This window comes from Triplophysa dalaica, chromosome 12, assembly GCF_015846415.1.
Source record: "Triplophysa dalaica isolate WHDGS20190420 chromosome 12, ASM1584641v1, whole genome shotgun sequence".
NCBI lineage: Eukaryota > Metazoa > Chordata > Actinopteri > Cypriniformes > Nemacheilidae > Triplophysa > Triplophysa dalaica.
Window position 1 is genome coordinate 22343234 of NC_079553.1, and position 15060 is coordinate 22358293.

A 15060-nucleotide genomic window follows, 5' to 3' on the forward strand; every position below is an offset into this window, starting at 1 on the left:
TGACCATCTCAGAATCTCCTGTGTCATTGTTCTTCAAAAGCTGTTCTGTTGATCCGTGTGTTTAATATTACTGAGACGCATTGTTTCCACAGATCTCTGGGTCATTGTGTGTCTGTCTGTTGAGCTCACTGTAAGTCTATCTGGATGCTTTGAATTGAGCGTGTCTCTCGCTCTATATTTATCACCTTGAAGAGAAGAGGAGGGAGCATTGTTGGGTCACGCTGGACTGTTGGAGGTCATCCTCATTCTCCCACCGAGACCAACAGAGAAGAAGGTGAGCAATAAGAAGAATTGAACAGAAGGCTTAAGAAAGAGAGCGAGACGGCTGAAGGTCGAGCGGAGACTGAAGCTGATTATCCTGAAGGCCTGAGGAGCGTGAGTACATTCTCAAATCTCTGCTTTATGCTTTAGTATCCTTGAAATAAATGTGTGTGTTCTCAAACCGAGGTCATGCTTTATACTGTCAGTTGTTTTGTGGTACAGCACTGGGTCTGATTTTATGAACATTTCTGCTATTCTGCATCTCTTTCGTCATCATCTCACCCAATAGTACAGTCTTCTACCTGTTTACTTTCCTTATTTTCGCCTGCTATGTAGTATGGAAGTAGGCATTTTTCCGACACACCAATAGTTGAATTGAGACTTCTAAAAGTACTCGAATTCTAAATGTGGATCCATGGACACTCAAATATTACAATCCACAGCAAGAGGGCGGAGTTTAGTGATGCATTAGTGTGTCCAAGTGTGTGCATACTGTTTTGCTCCACACCAAAAAGTATACACTTCAGTATATACTCCATACAAAAAACAGTATGTACCTTAGTGCATTGTAAATTATGTGATTTTGGGATGTATTTTGGTGTGTACACCTTAGACACCCCCTAGTGAACCGGAAAGCCTCAACAAACGCACCACGTCGCCATGACAACCCCCCCACAACATCCTACAGTAGGAAATGCATAGAAACATTGTAACAGTTCCCCACGAACACTCACATTGGCATCAGCGGGCATTACAGAGGCACTTTTTCACTCTTCTGAAATGATAAAAATATTTGAATCCCAACATTCAGATTTGGCTTCTTTGTTTCTTGGACCTCAGACCAGCTGTTTTCAACACTGAGAACCATAAGTAACTAAAAGAGAAAGCCAGTGGCGTCCGGAGTTGTTTCACATTCATCTTCCAACTCGTTTTTTCTTCAGTTTCATCATGCGCTTGGAGATGCAGATGCTGTTGTCCATTCTCTGGAGGACAGACAAACTCGCGCTTCTAATGACAGATCAGTGTCGATATGAAGCAAACTGACCTTTTGGACACAGTGTTTGTGATGAAAGGTCTGGATCAGGAAACTGCTGTCATTCATTGAATCCGACTGAATCTGGGGGGAACAGCACATCTCACTTGATGATGGTAACGCAGGTGCTTGCAGCGACTTCCGGGTAAATGAAACCATCCTTCACCAGCGACCTGATTCTGTTAGGATTCACGAGGGGCGAGAGCGGCACCGCTGTGATTTATGACTGCGGGAGTCGTGCGGGCTCTGAGCTAATGAATTATTATTCTCACAATAGCTCACAAAGGGACTTTAAACAGGATTGTGACCCAGTGTTTGTCTCAACCGTCAAGCTTACAGACTGAAGAAAACACATCTGAGCCACACTTTACACCAAAAAAAGAAAATAATTGTTTTCCAGATGAAGCAACATAAACATGTTTTGTATTGTGACATTGAAGACGTGTCGATTATTCAGATAATCTGTGTCTGATATTTCTCCCAAGCGTCTGTCATTAGAGTTTCAGAAGAGATGTCCACAATGTGTCAAGCTGAGCTCAGATTTGTCACATCTGCGGTGTTAAATGATTTTTGAGTTTGTTTTTGTGGCGTGGTGTTCATGATTCAGACGTTTGTTGAAAATGACAGATCGGTATCTTGCGGTGTGGGGCGGCTGCTTTGATTCTGTTCCTCTGACAGCTGTGCTCTTCTGTCCTCATACAGGTGCTGCTGAGAGCTTTGCCATGGCAACCAAAATAGTAACATTCCGCTGCCAGGAGGAACAGATGGACCAGATGTCGCACGGCATGGAGATGTCCTCCCAGATCAAGAAGAAAAAGTTCAAATCCAGGTAGAGACACTGTGACCCTCGAAGCGTGCTGGGAAAAGTCCCCGCCACACACACACACAAACCAACACTCCGCTGAAAGTCACGTTCACCCTGCAGAGAACAGATGTGCGATCATACCTGTGTCTTTATTCAACAAACATGAACATTTTGTTCTTATTTACTCACTGTACATGTGTGACCTGAAGTCATTTTTCAATGATCATGAGTTTAGAATGCGTGTGAGTAAATGATGACAAATATGTAATGTTTGGGTGTAAGCAATCATTTGTAAGCAATAACAATTGTTAAATTAGAGGGATTGTGTGTGTGGTGTGTCTAGTGTGTTGTGAGTGTATGATGAGTGTGTGTGTGTCTTTGGGTGGGGGGGGGGGACTGCGGGAGTGTGTTGTGCGTGTGTGTGTGTGAGTTTAATGAGTGTGATTCTGGAGATGACAGGACCATCAGTCAGAAGAAGGACAACTGTGTGACGCCCTGAAACCAGCGCACATGTGCTGCAGTTATTCTGAGAGCTCTGACTCACACTCAACATGCACAACTGAAGGCCGCATTCACAACAATACACTCAACACACACACACAACTGGAGGCCACACACATACACTCAACAGAAGGACAAATAAACAACAATACACGCACACACTCAACAGTAGGACACACTTTCAACCATACACACACAGACACACATACACACGCACATGAATGAGTTTTTCAAACTAGTGTTCTATTAAAAAAGTAAAAACGTTTAATCATTTACATAAATATTTTATGAAAAGACAGATTTATAATTCATTTGTGTGGGGTATTCAACTATTTAAAGTAATAATAAAATATTTTATATATAAATAATATGTTATCTGGGAATATCACACCTTGCAATGTCGCAACTGGCCAATCAGATTCGAGTATTCCAGAGTGCAGTGTACTAATAACTTTTAACCATCATGGGTTATTTGTGTTGATTTTGTGTTGTATAAAGAAAAGGGTTGAAGATGTGGTTCTTTTCTTAGAAAACACTCAAACTGCCTTAGCAGCACACCAATACCAAACGCACTGAACAAGTCATCTAAGATCCAAAAGCTTTCTCAGATTTTGACTGATTTATCATTGGAATCATGAAACCTTAATGCTTTGGATGTGGAAGGGTTGGATGTTTGGACGCATGAACTGTCTGTTAACTGACAGAAAGTTTGTTTACACTTCAAACAACAATAATGATGCCAAAAGCTGCTGAATGTCCGTTAGTGCAACTTCTCCTCTGACTTATTTGTAAGTCAAAGTCGACATGAGCCGTGTTCGTGCTCTGAAAGCTGAAGCTCACGTTGAATGAAAAGAACTTCCTTCTTTTCTTTTGTTGCACTGTCAGAGTTCTTCAAACGTACAGATGAACTTCTGCTTTTTGTCATTGTGTTGGAGCGCGTTATCTGCTGGTTAATGCATGCATCGCTGGCCTCGACCTGTGTGTGTGTGTGTGTGTCATGAGAACTGACAAATCTCAGATCTGTGCACATTCATTAAAGAAGTATTGTTGAAATAAATCAGTATCAGTCACACTTGTGAGTAATTGTAAATTTTTGAATGTGAATTTTGATGATAAAGCTTGAAATCTGCTGCTCAATATGATGGTTTATGAGGTGGCAGGCGTGCGTGACAATTTCCCACACTTCACTGCGGCTCCACATTTGTTCTGTTTGCAGCTCTGTGTGGTGACGTGCGCTGCACAAAAAAGAACAGAATTGACCTTTAAACATGTTTTCAGTTCATATTTAAACAGCATATCTTGAATCATTTAAGAAAAGCAGCATTTTTCTAAATCCATTTCCCAAGAAGAAATCCTCCGCTTCAGACATTGTTATAAACTCAAAGCTGCTGTGAAATAATAACCTTGATAAGGGTCTAACGCAGCAGTCTGAATCCACAGGTTCCTCAAGCTTAAATTAAGTGAAGTTCTCACATGCTCTTAAAAGCATTTATATGTTTCGTGTGAAATGAGTGAATCCAGACTGTTAAGAGCTGATTTGATGTGATACACGCTCTCCTGCGAGTGTTGATCCCTGTTAAACCCTCACGCGCAGCTGAAGAGCATTACAGGCCTGTGAGAGATCACGCTCAAGCCACTGTGAGCGCTCTGACCTACATGTACAGAAACCTAGAACCGCTGACATGCACACTGTTATGCCTTCATGTGTGAATCTAGACATTTCATGACATTTCAAGATTTCTAGAATACAATACAATACAATACAATACAATACAATACAATACAATACAATACAATACAATACAATACAATACAATACAATGAATACAATAGAATGAATAGAATGAATAGAATAGAATAGAATAGAATAGAATAGAATAGAATAGAATAGAACAGAACAGAATAGATCAGAATGAATAGAACAGAAAAAACAGGATAGAATAGAATAGAATAGAACAGAATGAATAGAATAGAATAGAATAGAATGGAATAGAATAGAATAGAATAGAACAGAGCAGAACAGAACAGAATGAATAGAATAGAAAAGAATAGAATAAAATAGAACAGAACAAATAAAATAGAACAGAATAGAATAGAATAGAACAGAATTAATAGAATAGAATAGAAAAGAATAGAATAAAATAAAATAGAACAGAATGAATAAAATAGAACAGAATAGAATAGAACAGAATGAATAGAACAGAACAGAACAGAACAGAACAGAACAGAATGAATAGAATAGAATAAAATAGAACAGAACGAATAAAATAGAACAGAATAGAATAGAATAGAATAGAATAAAATAGAACAGAATGAATAAAATAGAACAGAACAGAATAGAATAGAATAGAACAGAATAAATAGAATAAAATAAAATAGAACAGAATGAATAAAATAGAACAGAATAGAATAGAATAAAATAGAACAGAATGAATAGAATAGAATAGAATAGAATAGAATAGAACAGAATTAATAGAATAAAATAAAATAGAACAGAATGAATAAAATAGAACAGAATAGAATAGAATAGAATAGAACAGAATAAATAGAATAGAAAAAGAATAAAATAAAATAGAACAGAATGAATAGAACAGAACAGAACAGAACAGAATGAATAGAATAGAATAAAATAGAACAGAACGAATAAAATAGAACAGAATAGAATAGAACAGAATTAATAGAATAGAATAGAATAGAAAAGAATAGAAAAGAATAAAATAAAATAGAACAGAACGAATAAAATAGAACAGAATAGAATAGAACAGAATTAATAGAACAGAATAGAATAGAATAGAATAGAATAGAATAGAATAGAATAGAATAGAATAGAACAGAACAGAACGAATGAATAGAATAGAACAGAACAGAGTGAATAGAATAGAATAGAAAAGAATAGAAAAGAATAAAATAAAATAGAACAGAACGAATAAAATAGAACAGAATAGAATAGAACAGAATTAATAGAACAGAATAGAATAGAATAGAATAGAATAGAATAGAATAGAATAGAATAGAATAGAATAGAATAGAACAGAACAGAACGAATGAATAGAATAGAACAGAACAGAACGAATGAATAGAATAGAACAGAACAGAGTGAATAGAATAGAACAGAGTGAATAGAATAGAATAGAACAGAACAGAACAGAACAGAACAGAACAGAACAGAGTGAATAGAATAGAACGAATAGGATAGAACAGAATAAACAGAATAGAATAGAACAGAATAAACAGAATAGAATAGAACAGAATAAACAGAATAGAATAGAACAGAATGAATAGAATAGAATAGAACAGAATGAATAGAATATAATAGAACAGAACAGAGTGAATAGAATAGAACAGAACAAAACAGAAATCTAAAACTCTTGTGCATGTATAAAAGAGGTGGAGTTCAGAGTTTGTTAAGTGTCTGGTTTTCGATTTGTCCAAGCATCGCCCCCTGCTGTCCAAAGAGCGTATTGCTAAACTGACGTTATTGCAGATGGATTTTACATCATACCAAACGACAAACAAAAGAATTAAATAGAGATACAGTTTAACAATGTTCAAAATAATAAATACCTTGTTTTTTACTTAATGGAGACAAGCAAAAATAATAATGTTATTTATAGTAGTAATGGTCGAAATACACTCATCACTTTTTCTCTGTTTGTTTTTAAGTGGACTTCGAGTCTGTAAAGTTTGATAATGAAAATATATTAAATCTGATCTTATTATTTCTATTCGTATTTTTCCTCTGTCTGTACTTACGTCTATGTCAATTTTCTATAAACCTGTAATGCGAAATAGTGAAGTGTTTTGAGCTAGAAATGTTGTTTTTTGCCGCGGATTCCCCTACCAGCGCGGTCCAGGAAGTGACGTAAGTCACGCAACTGCTCCTGAGCCGCACCAGTCAGCTCGCGATCATGTGACCGAATGTGCGAATGAATGAATGCTGGACTAACAAAACACTTCAGGACTCGTAATGAGCAAATGAAACGAGTTTAAATCGTCGATACAATCATAATGACAATTTATTTCATCACCAAACCATCGCGGATGTTCGTAGATATATCGTCCAGCCCAACCTCACACACATAACAGTACTGTGTGTGTCTGTCAGAGCAACTTTAACGTGTGTTTTTTTATCTCTGTGTCATGAACAGCGATGAAACGGCTTCGCTCAGTGAATTCTATCCCATCATTTCCGGTGACGTCATGTCTGTGAAGGAGATCCTGACCGAGCCGAAGTTCCCGCGCCACAGGACATGGTAACGCACAAAAAACATATAACTTTGGATAAAAGGGTCAGACAAATGTAAATCTAAACCCTCACACTAACCTCTTTGAACATTGAGTTTGTTTTCCAGTTTTCATAAAATATTATTGCATTATGTTTATCGAGCCATTTAAAGTCCCATAAAATCTTAATTGTTTTTAGCATTTTAAATAGTAAGTTTTTGGTTTGCAAATTTTATAGGGAACCAAAACATTAATTCATTTTCAAAAGCCATTCAAAAATCTAGTTTTCAATGTTGGTCTACTCAAATAAAAAAACTTATTTTAATAGCCCAGATAAAACTCATCTTAGTAAACTCTAGATATAAGATGCTTTGACATGTTTATCCTGACATTCATCCGTCTTCCTATATTCTTCATCCACTATATCATGTACAGTCTTTATTCAGCTCGGAATTGAAACGAACACATTGCTCTGTTTTGTATAAAATCGTGGACGGATGTGGAAAGTTCCTGCACATTTTCACAATATTTATCCATGTAGAAAAAAATCAAATCACGAACCTTTGTCATCTCTTCTTCTGTTTTCAGCCATAACACAACAGCTAACAGAGCAATCGCACCAGAGTTCGTTTTAATCGAACCAAACATGACATAAATGAACACACCCTTACTTACAATTCAAAGACGTCTGAGAGACGCTTTAGTTTTCAGACCTGTAATCCTCCTTAGAGACGGACATTAACACCATCACGCTGCCTACAGTAGACGCCGCTCGTGTGTGTGTTTGAGAGAGAGAGAGAGAGAGAGAGAGAGAGTCACAGAAAGAGGTTTCTGAGTTCTGGGATAAAAGATCTCATTAAGTCAGACTTCAGATGCTGGCCGGATGATTTGAGGATGCGTGTTAAATTCAGGCACAAGGGTTCGAGTGAAGGTCTCGCTGTAGTTTTTGTGTTTGTGTCAAGGTGAGCGAGAGACACACTGTGTGTTCCCTCTGTAATCTCTCTCCTCTCATATGCAGTAATGTCACGAAGCGTCTGACTTTCTCTCTGCTGTATCTCTTATTATAACATCCGTGTACACCGGTCACATACGCACTGCAGCTAAAAGCCCTTGTTATTCATCTTCTGCTTGGGGTTGTTCGGTAAACACGACAAAGTTTTGGAATTGAAAGTAAATTAATACACCATGATTTATGAACATCTGTATGGGGTTGTGTTGTATTGATCAAAAGAGTTTTCTGGATTAAAGTGACCATGAAATCAAACAGGAAAATTCTTGTGTGTTTTACACAGATTTGCAGCGGTAATTATAAATGATATATCCGTGCATATATACGTCTTTTTTTTATTAATTTGCGCTTGTAATCTTTAAGCTCCTCTCCCCCTTTCAACAACAACTCTTCAACACATGATGTGAGCAACAAAAAAGAGGTATGACTATACCGACTGTTAATGTCCAGGCATTTTAGGGCCCTCCCCTCCAGGCCCAATTTACAACAAACCAATCAAGAAGGGAAAGGCAAAATAAAGCCCCGCCCTACATTTCAATCACAACTTCCATTTCATGGGGACTTTAAAAGTCAGTTCAGGGCTTTGAAGTAGATATGGATCTCAGAGGGAGAAGAAGGAAGGCAAGGGGCCGGATTCACGAAACTGTTCTTATGACAAAATATAAGACTGTTCTTAAGGTAAATTATAGAAAGTTTTTAAGAATCTTCGTAAGAGCGATTGTTAAACATTCTTAAATATTTTCTTAATGAACATCTTCATTTTTCTCTTAAAAATAAAATGACATGCTTTGTCAATGATTACGCTCTCTTGCTCGTGTGGTAACTGTATATGTTTATCTATACAATAAACTGTATGTGTGTATCAAGCACCTCACATTCGTATATGGCCTAAATATGTTAGCATGTGATGTGGTAAACGGTATTTACGATCGCATGTTAGCTAACATGTTAGCAAGCGTTAAGAAATGATACTTATTATTTTTTGTGTGTTACTTGACCCTCTCCATTTCAAGTCACAGATTAATGTAAAAGGCTAGACCATATCATTATTCAACCCAGTCTTAAGGCAGTTTGTGGCTTAGACACGAAATTTGGAATCTATTCATATATTTCAATTTTTTCATCTCAGTGAGCACGACTTTCAATACGCAGCCTGCGTGTGTATGTACATTTATAACCTGATTTCAAAAGAAGTCGTCGATAATTTTGGATGTGGCTAACCAAAACCTTACTTCACCTCAAACCCAAAAATCACAGCCGCAAGGAAAATTTTGCTAAAAATGCAAGTTTCAGGAGGTGGCAAAACAACGATAAATGGATCCCCTAACCCCGCCCCTAAACCTAACGTCTCAGGGGGAAAAAAGGCAAATCATACGAATGAGATCTGAGGAAATAGGAATTCACACGAATGAAAGGTATGAATTCCCAACAGATTGCATCAATATTTATTTATTCATGTGAAAAATATCGCAGATTAAAATACATTATATTGAAAGTCGTGCTAGTTGACATGAAAAAAGGGGGAAATTTGTGTCAGTCAACACAAATTAATTGATTACAGATGGTGACAATGTCATGAATTCCCTTGAGACTGTGTTGCATTATTATATCAATATAAATATTCTTTAATTGCAAGTAGACGTCAAATTATGATTCTTGCTCGATACAACACACATCACATGTATTATATGCATTAAACATCTTACCTTTTGAGAAATAAGACAACCATGATGCTATCAACGACAGCTTTTGTTTCAGGAATATGGATTCTTTTTAATCAATCTTCAGAAATATTTTAAGAACTGTCTTAAGAAGTTTCTTAAGTGTGGTAGTTACGAAGAATTTCTCCTTAAGAATGTTTTGGCAATCCAGCCCCTGAATCTAGTCAAACTGAAACCTCGATCACCAGAGTGATGAAAATCAGACTCTTGATGTCACATGACGGCTGACATTGAGCTGGAGGATCTCTGTCATTATTTACTTACCCTCCTGCCGCTGTTAAGAAGCCCGAATCTGACCTTTGACCCCAGGGAGGCTCTGAGGGAGACTATGAGCAGCGATGAACTGAGAGAGAGAGACCAGTGGACTCTGTTTGGTAACGAAGCGGAGAAACTGGAGATCGGGATGATCAAGAACCAGCGTGTGATACGTGAGCGGGTGGATCGCTTGAGTCTGCGCACGGAGGTGAGACCAAACAAACTGTGTCTGTTCGCTTTAGATTTCAGCTGTTTACATTCTGTACTCGATCTGTGCGTTCATTCACAGGCGCAGAAGAAAGCTTCAGTGCACATGAAGTTTATCGAGGATCTGAGCCTGAAGTCGCCTGATTTCTCAGTCCCGCTGCGACCGCACACCGTGTGGACGGGCATGGAGGTGAAACTCTCCTGCAGCGTACAGGGCTGCCCGACTCCCAGCGTCACGTGGTGAGATTCTTCACGAGGCACAAAAGTGCTCATCTCCAGATAGACCCCATCCATCATACTGCGGTGTGACTCTTTGACAGGTATAAAGACGGTGTACCTCTGAAAGGAGCCCTGCCGTGGAACTACAAGATCCTTCAGAAGTTTGGCCTCAATATTTTGGAGATCAGGAGGTAAACGTCCTGTACTTAACACAAATACTTAATATAATAATACTCCATTTTAATAGACAAGTTTTTACAATTCATCTGATCCACATTTTACGTATTTTACACCCTCAACACGACGTCATTTAAATCATTATTAAAAAATCATTCAATCCCTACAAAACAGGAGTTTATTCAAGGGTGCTATTGGTATATCAGTATATCCTTTCAATTGAAGTATAGTATTTGGCGTATACTCTACCTGTACTCAGTCTTTTGATGGAGATATTCTCCATAAAAGTATAATAAAGTATTCTAAATGTACTTGGATTATAGTTTGTGTTTACTCTTTTAATTGAGTGGTCTATTAAAAATGTATTTTGACCTACTGTCTTAACTCACATGTTTGAGTTTTAATAGCAACAATACAATAGAGTAAATCATGAAGTTCACTTAAAGGAAGAAAACAAGTTTGCTTGCAGCACAAAAAAGCACTAGTTTAATGAGAGTACACTTAAAGGAGTACTGAAAAAATAAAAAATCATGAACTAAAAATGTGCTACAAGTATTGAACTAATAAACTATCAGTATACCTGCATTGTCGTGTAATTGAAAGCGCTACAAATGAAAATGTAGGTTTGTTTTTAAGCTTTACTACTGTGCTATTGAAATAGTAAACTTGAAAGCATTCTAGTATTACATTGATTAATTTACGTAGCTTCTGTTCACTTTAAAATATTCTGGAACTTCGCTTAAGTACACTTAATAAAATGCTTCTGAAGTATACCTAAAGGGGTCATATAGCGCTAACACATGTCTTTGATGTGTTATAAGTTGCCCATGCATGTATTGGACCCATAAATTGCAGAAATTAAAGTGTCGGAAGAAAAGATGCTGGTATGCATCTTGGCATGCATCTTGTAGAATGCAGTTGCTGGTATGATTTGACTAAAACCGCCCAAATGTATACGCAAGTAAGGTGGTGTACCTGTCAGTACAATTGAAGAGGAACCTGATATTCCAAATATGGTAAGAGGCGTTACATTGCCATCACATGCTTGCAGTATTCCACCAATCACTACGCACTGGTTAACTGGCCAATCAGAGCACACCTCGCTTTTCAGAGCCATGAGCTTTGTTAATAATCTGCATGTTTCAGATGAGATAAAACATGCACGGTATGTGGAAAATACAGCGTTTTTAAAACCTTACATTGTGTATACACATTACATTACATCTAAAACAAACTATAGTATTCGTTTTAGCCATGTCATATGACCCCTTTAAATCAATTGTACAGGTTTTCTTAAGATCATTTTCTAGAATCTAGAAAAGACTAAGATTCTCTTTTTGTTGCAGATGTTCTCTTGAAGATGCTGGTGAATATAAAGTGATAGCAGTAAGTTCTCTGGGAGAGGCCAAGTCATGTGCCACACTGACAGTCAACTGTGAGTACATCATCTGTTCAAGTTATTGTTGTTTTTCACATAATTCCTGTAAAGAATCGTTCATCATGAGTGTAGTTATAGAATGCATTGCTCAAAAAAGAGGGCGGAGTTCACGACGTCTTTACAATCTTCAGTGTTTGATTAAGATCGTAACAAATCTTTACAGTCTTAGGATGCTAGTTGAGATTAAGTAATGAAATGAGTTACTGGAACGCAACAGTTTCTACTTTCATCTTTGGGAAAGAAGAACCTTTTTTGAAAATGATGTGGTATACAGAAAACCAATACCAACAAACAGACGATGAGAGAGTATTAAAAATATTATAAAATAAATGAGAAATCATAAGAAACTTTAAAATGCTTTGTTTCGTAGTTTGTTTTGAACATTTCTTATTACAAAACGTCTGCTAAAACCTTTAGTGGGGAATCACAGCAGTTGTTCCTTAATTCTCCAGGGTTCAGTTCAATTTAATCCTTCAAATTGTGTTTATTGTGAATCATCGACACACATCATGTGAAAGGGCCTGGAGCTACAATTTCATTTGATTCTGTTTTATTCTAATCACATGAGAGATGTCTTTATTAGTAGTGAATGTCATTTACATTTAGGCATTCAGCTGACGCTTTTGCTTGAGGTCTGCTGGGATCTCATTGGCATGTAAAGCGGTTGTGTTTCAACACCATCTTCTGCATCAACATTTAACATTTTCCTTTATTTCTGTGGCAGCACATAAAGGAGCCGAGGCTAAACTCCAACGCTCATGGACTCCCAGTAAGTGTCTCAATGTAAAACCAGTCGTCTTTGAAGTGTTCTTCTAGTCTAGTAATGCTGTCAGGTTGCGCTCTTTGAACCAGGTTGCGCTCTTTTTATTATTTACGTATTTCCCTCAATTCTCATGCGGGTCTTTCACAAACAACATTTTCCTGAATAGCAACCACAAATTTTATGCTTAAAAAGACAGACATAGTTTCAAACCCCCTAAAAGTCGATCTTATGATCTGTAAACCTGTATAATAAATAGCTTCTATTCAATATAGCCTTTATATAAGTTTAAGAGCGCTTGTTCACTATTTATGTTTTTTTCCACTTTGTAAAATAATAATAAAGTAATCAAAACTATGGAAGAACACAATTATTTTGTGACTTAAATGACTTTTAGTAGGATTGTCAAACGATTCATCGCGATTAATTAATCTTATTTGCAGATGGAGGAGAGCAATTCCAATGGCTGGTAAATCATTTTGATGTTCTCTCGTATCACCACACAGCCTGTAATGGGAACTGAGATTTGTTTGTAAAAAGAAAACAATGAATGGAGCGTGATGGAGTCATTTTTGCTCTTAATGTGTCTCTATGATATTGATAACACAAAGAAAATATGATGAATAATTGAAAACGGGTTTCTTTAAACAAACATGTCACAATTATGCCTACATTTTGTTGATAAAAACATAATTGTGAAAACATTTTATTTTCCTTGATAACAAACCAACATTTTTGTTTAATAGATGTATATTTTTTATATACTTTTTTCAAATGAATAATGAAGAAACATCAGTCAAGGACACAATAGATGTGACCTCATTCAGTAGTGTTTTAAAGCATCTCAGGCACTCCAAAAAACGGCTCAAGAAATCGACTAAAATAACTTTATATTAAAGAAAACACACAAAAAAAATAAACTATTAATTGGGGATGTCAAAGGATTAATCGCATCCAGATAAAAAAATCATCTTTTTCATAATATGTGTCTGTGTGCAGTGCATATTAATTTTGTATTTATAAGTTTGAAAAACTTTTATTAAATAAAATGTTAGTTTGTAATCAAAGCAAATAATATGTGTCAGAATTATTTTTTCATCAACAAAATGTAGGCATAATTGTGACATGTTTGTTTAAAGAAACCTTTTTTAAATACTCTTCATGTTTTCTTTGTGTTATCAATATCATAGAGACACATTGAGAGGAAAAATGACTCCATCACGCTCCATTCATTGTTTTCTTTTTACAAACAAATCTCAGTTCCCATTACAGGCTGTGTGGTGATGTGAGAGAACATCAAAATTATTAACCAGCCGTTGGAATTGTCCCACCTCCATCTGCAAATAAGATAGCTAAACAAATAGCTTGTCAGGAATCATGTTTTCTCAAAGATGGTCCGCGTCTTCCCTCCGTTACGCCCTAGCGAGGGGCTGCAGCATTTGTCTCATTATGCTTATATTTGTCCTCGGCCTTGAGATTGTTTCTGGTGCTTTTGCCGGGTAATAAAAACACGATGCCGAATGAAAAAAATTTTTTCATTACGCTTCAGTGATTTTAACCGCCTGTACAACTGAATCCTTAATTGAGTTTCTCAATGAGAGGAACATGATGGAGAACTAAAACTCTTCCTCTCTGTCACTCCGTTAATGTCATTTAAAGTGACTCAGTTGTGACACGAATTTCTGATGTCGTACATCACACAGTCATGCTTTATTGTTCACAATTTAGCCATTCACATCTCACAAGAAACCAACATACCCTGATCACTTACTTATTCCTAATTTTTATCTTTTTTACTTTTCCATCAACCCATCAAACTATGAAATAACATAAATACCACTTTGGGAATCATATTGTGTCTAAATAAAATCCCAAAATAACCCGAATTTTGTTTTAATTGACCTTCTTCAGATTTCACCCTGAGATGCTTTTAAAAGTTTTCTGACCTCTTGTTGACTCATTTTTCTTCCTTATTTAGTCAAAGTAATTAAAAAAAAATAATAATTATAATTTTTTTAAACAATTTAGTTTTGTAATGGAAAAAATTAGAATTGATTTTTATATAAATACATATTTTTTTGTCTTCAAAACAAATATTTAAAAAACTCATTCAAATATTTTTTCAATCAGGAGAAACATATCAGTCCCTTTAATCATTTAAACAGAGGTGTAGATGGATTCCTTATCTATTGTGGATTTGTTTGGATATACTGTAACTTCTGCTCTTCTGTAAGTTGTAGCTCCAGAACCAGAAGCTCAGTTTGGCTCCGTCTTTCCTCCAACATTCGTGAAAGAAGGTTTAGATTTATTTCTGCAGTGCAGTTTTACCTCCGCGCTGCTCTCCTTTCAGCAGGACGTGATGTGGTTCAGAGATGGTGAGCGTGAAGAAATATTTGTTTTTTTATTTGCAAATCGAGTTTACAGTGAATCCAAATCCATTTTTCAGGGTG

At 36.5% G+C, this 15060-nt stretch overlaps 1 protein-coding gene across 2 annotated transcripts in view; it reads left to right on the forward strand.

Annotated features, from left to right (window-relative positions):
* Positions 1-276: 276 nt before the first annotated feature.
* The window catches only part of myom3 (myomesin 3), a 37396-nt gene continuing 22612 nt past the window's right edge, over positions 277-15060 (forward strand). The window contains exons 1-9 of one of the 2 annotated variants that reach the window (XM_056762534.1): positions 277-375; positions 1997-2123; positions 6749-6853; positions 9864-10017; positions 10099-10256; positions 10337-10426; positions 11759-11847; positions 12575-12619; positions 14845-14985. In XM_056762534.1, the coding sequence (XP_056618512.1) occupies positions 2017-2123; positions 6749-6853; positions 9864-10017; positions 10099-10256; positions 10337-10426; positions 11759-11847; positions 12575-12619; positions 14845-14985 (889 nt within the window). In that variant the 5' untranslated portion in view covers positions 277-375; positions 1997-2016. Of the gene's footprint in view, positions 376-1996; positions 2124-6748; positions 6901-9863; positions 10018-10098; positions 10257-10336; positions 10427-11758; positions 11848-12574; positions 12620-14844; positions 14986-15060 lie in introns of those variants that run through there. The other variant, XM_056762535.1, reaches the window with a different exon arrangement.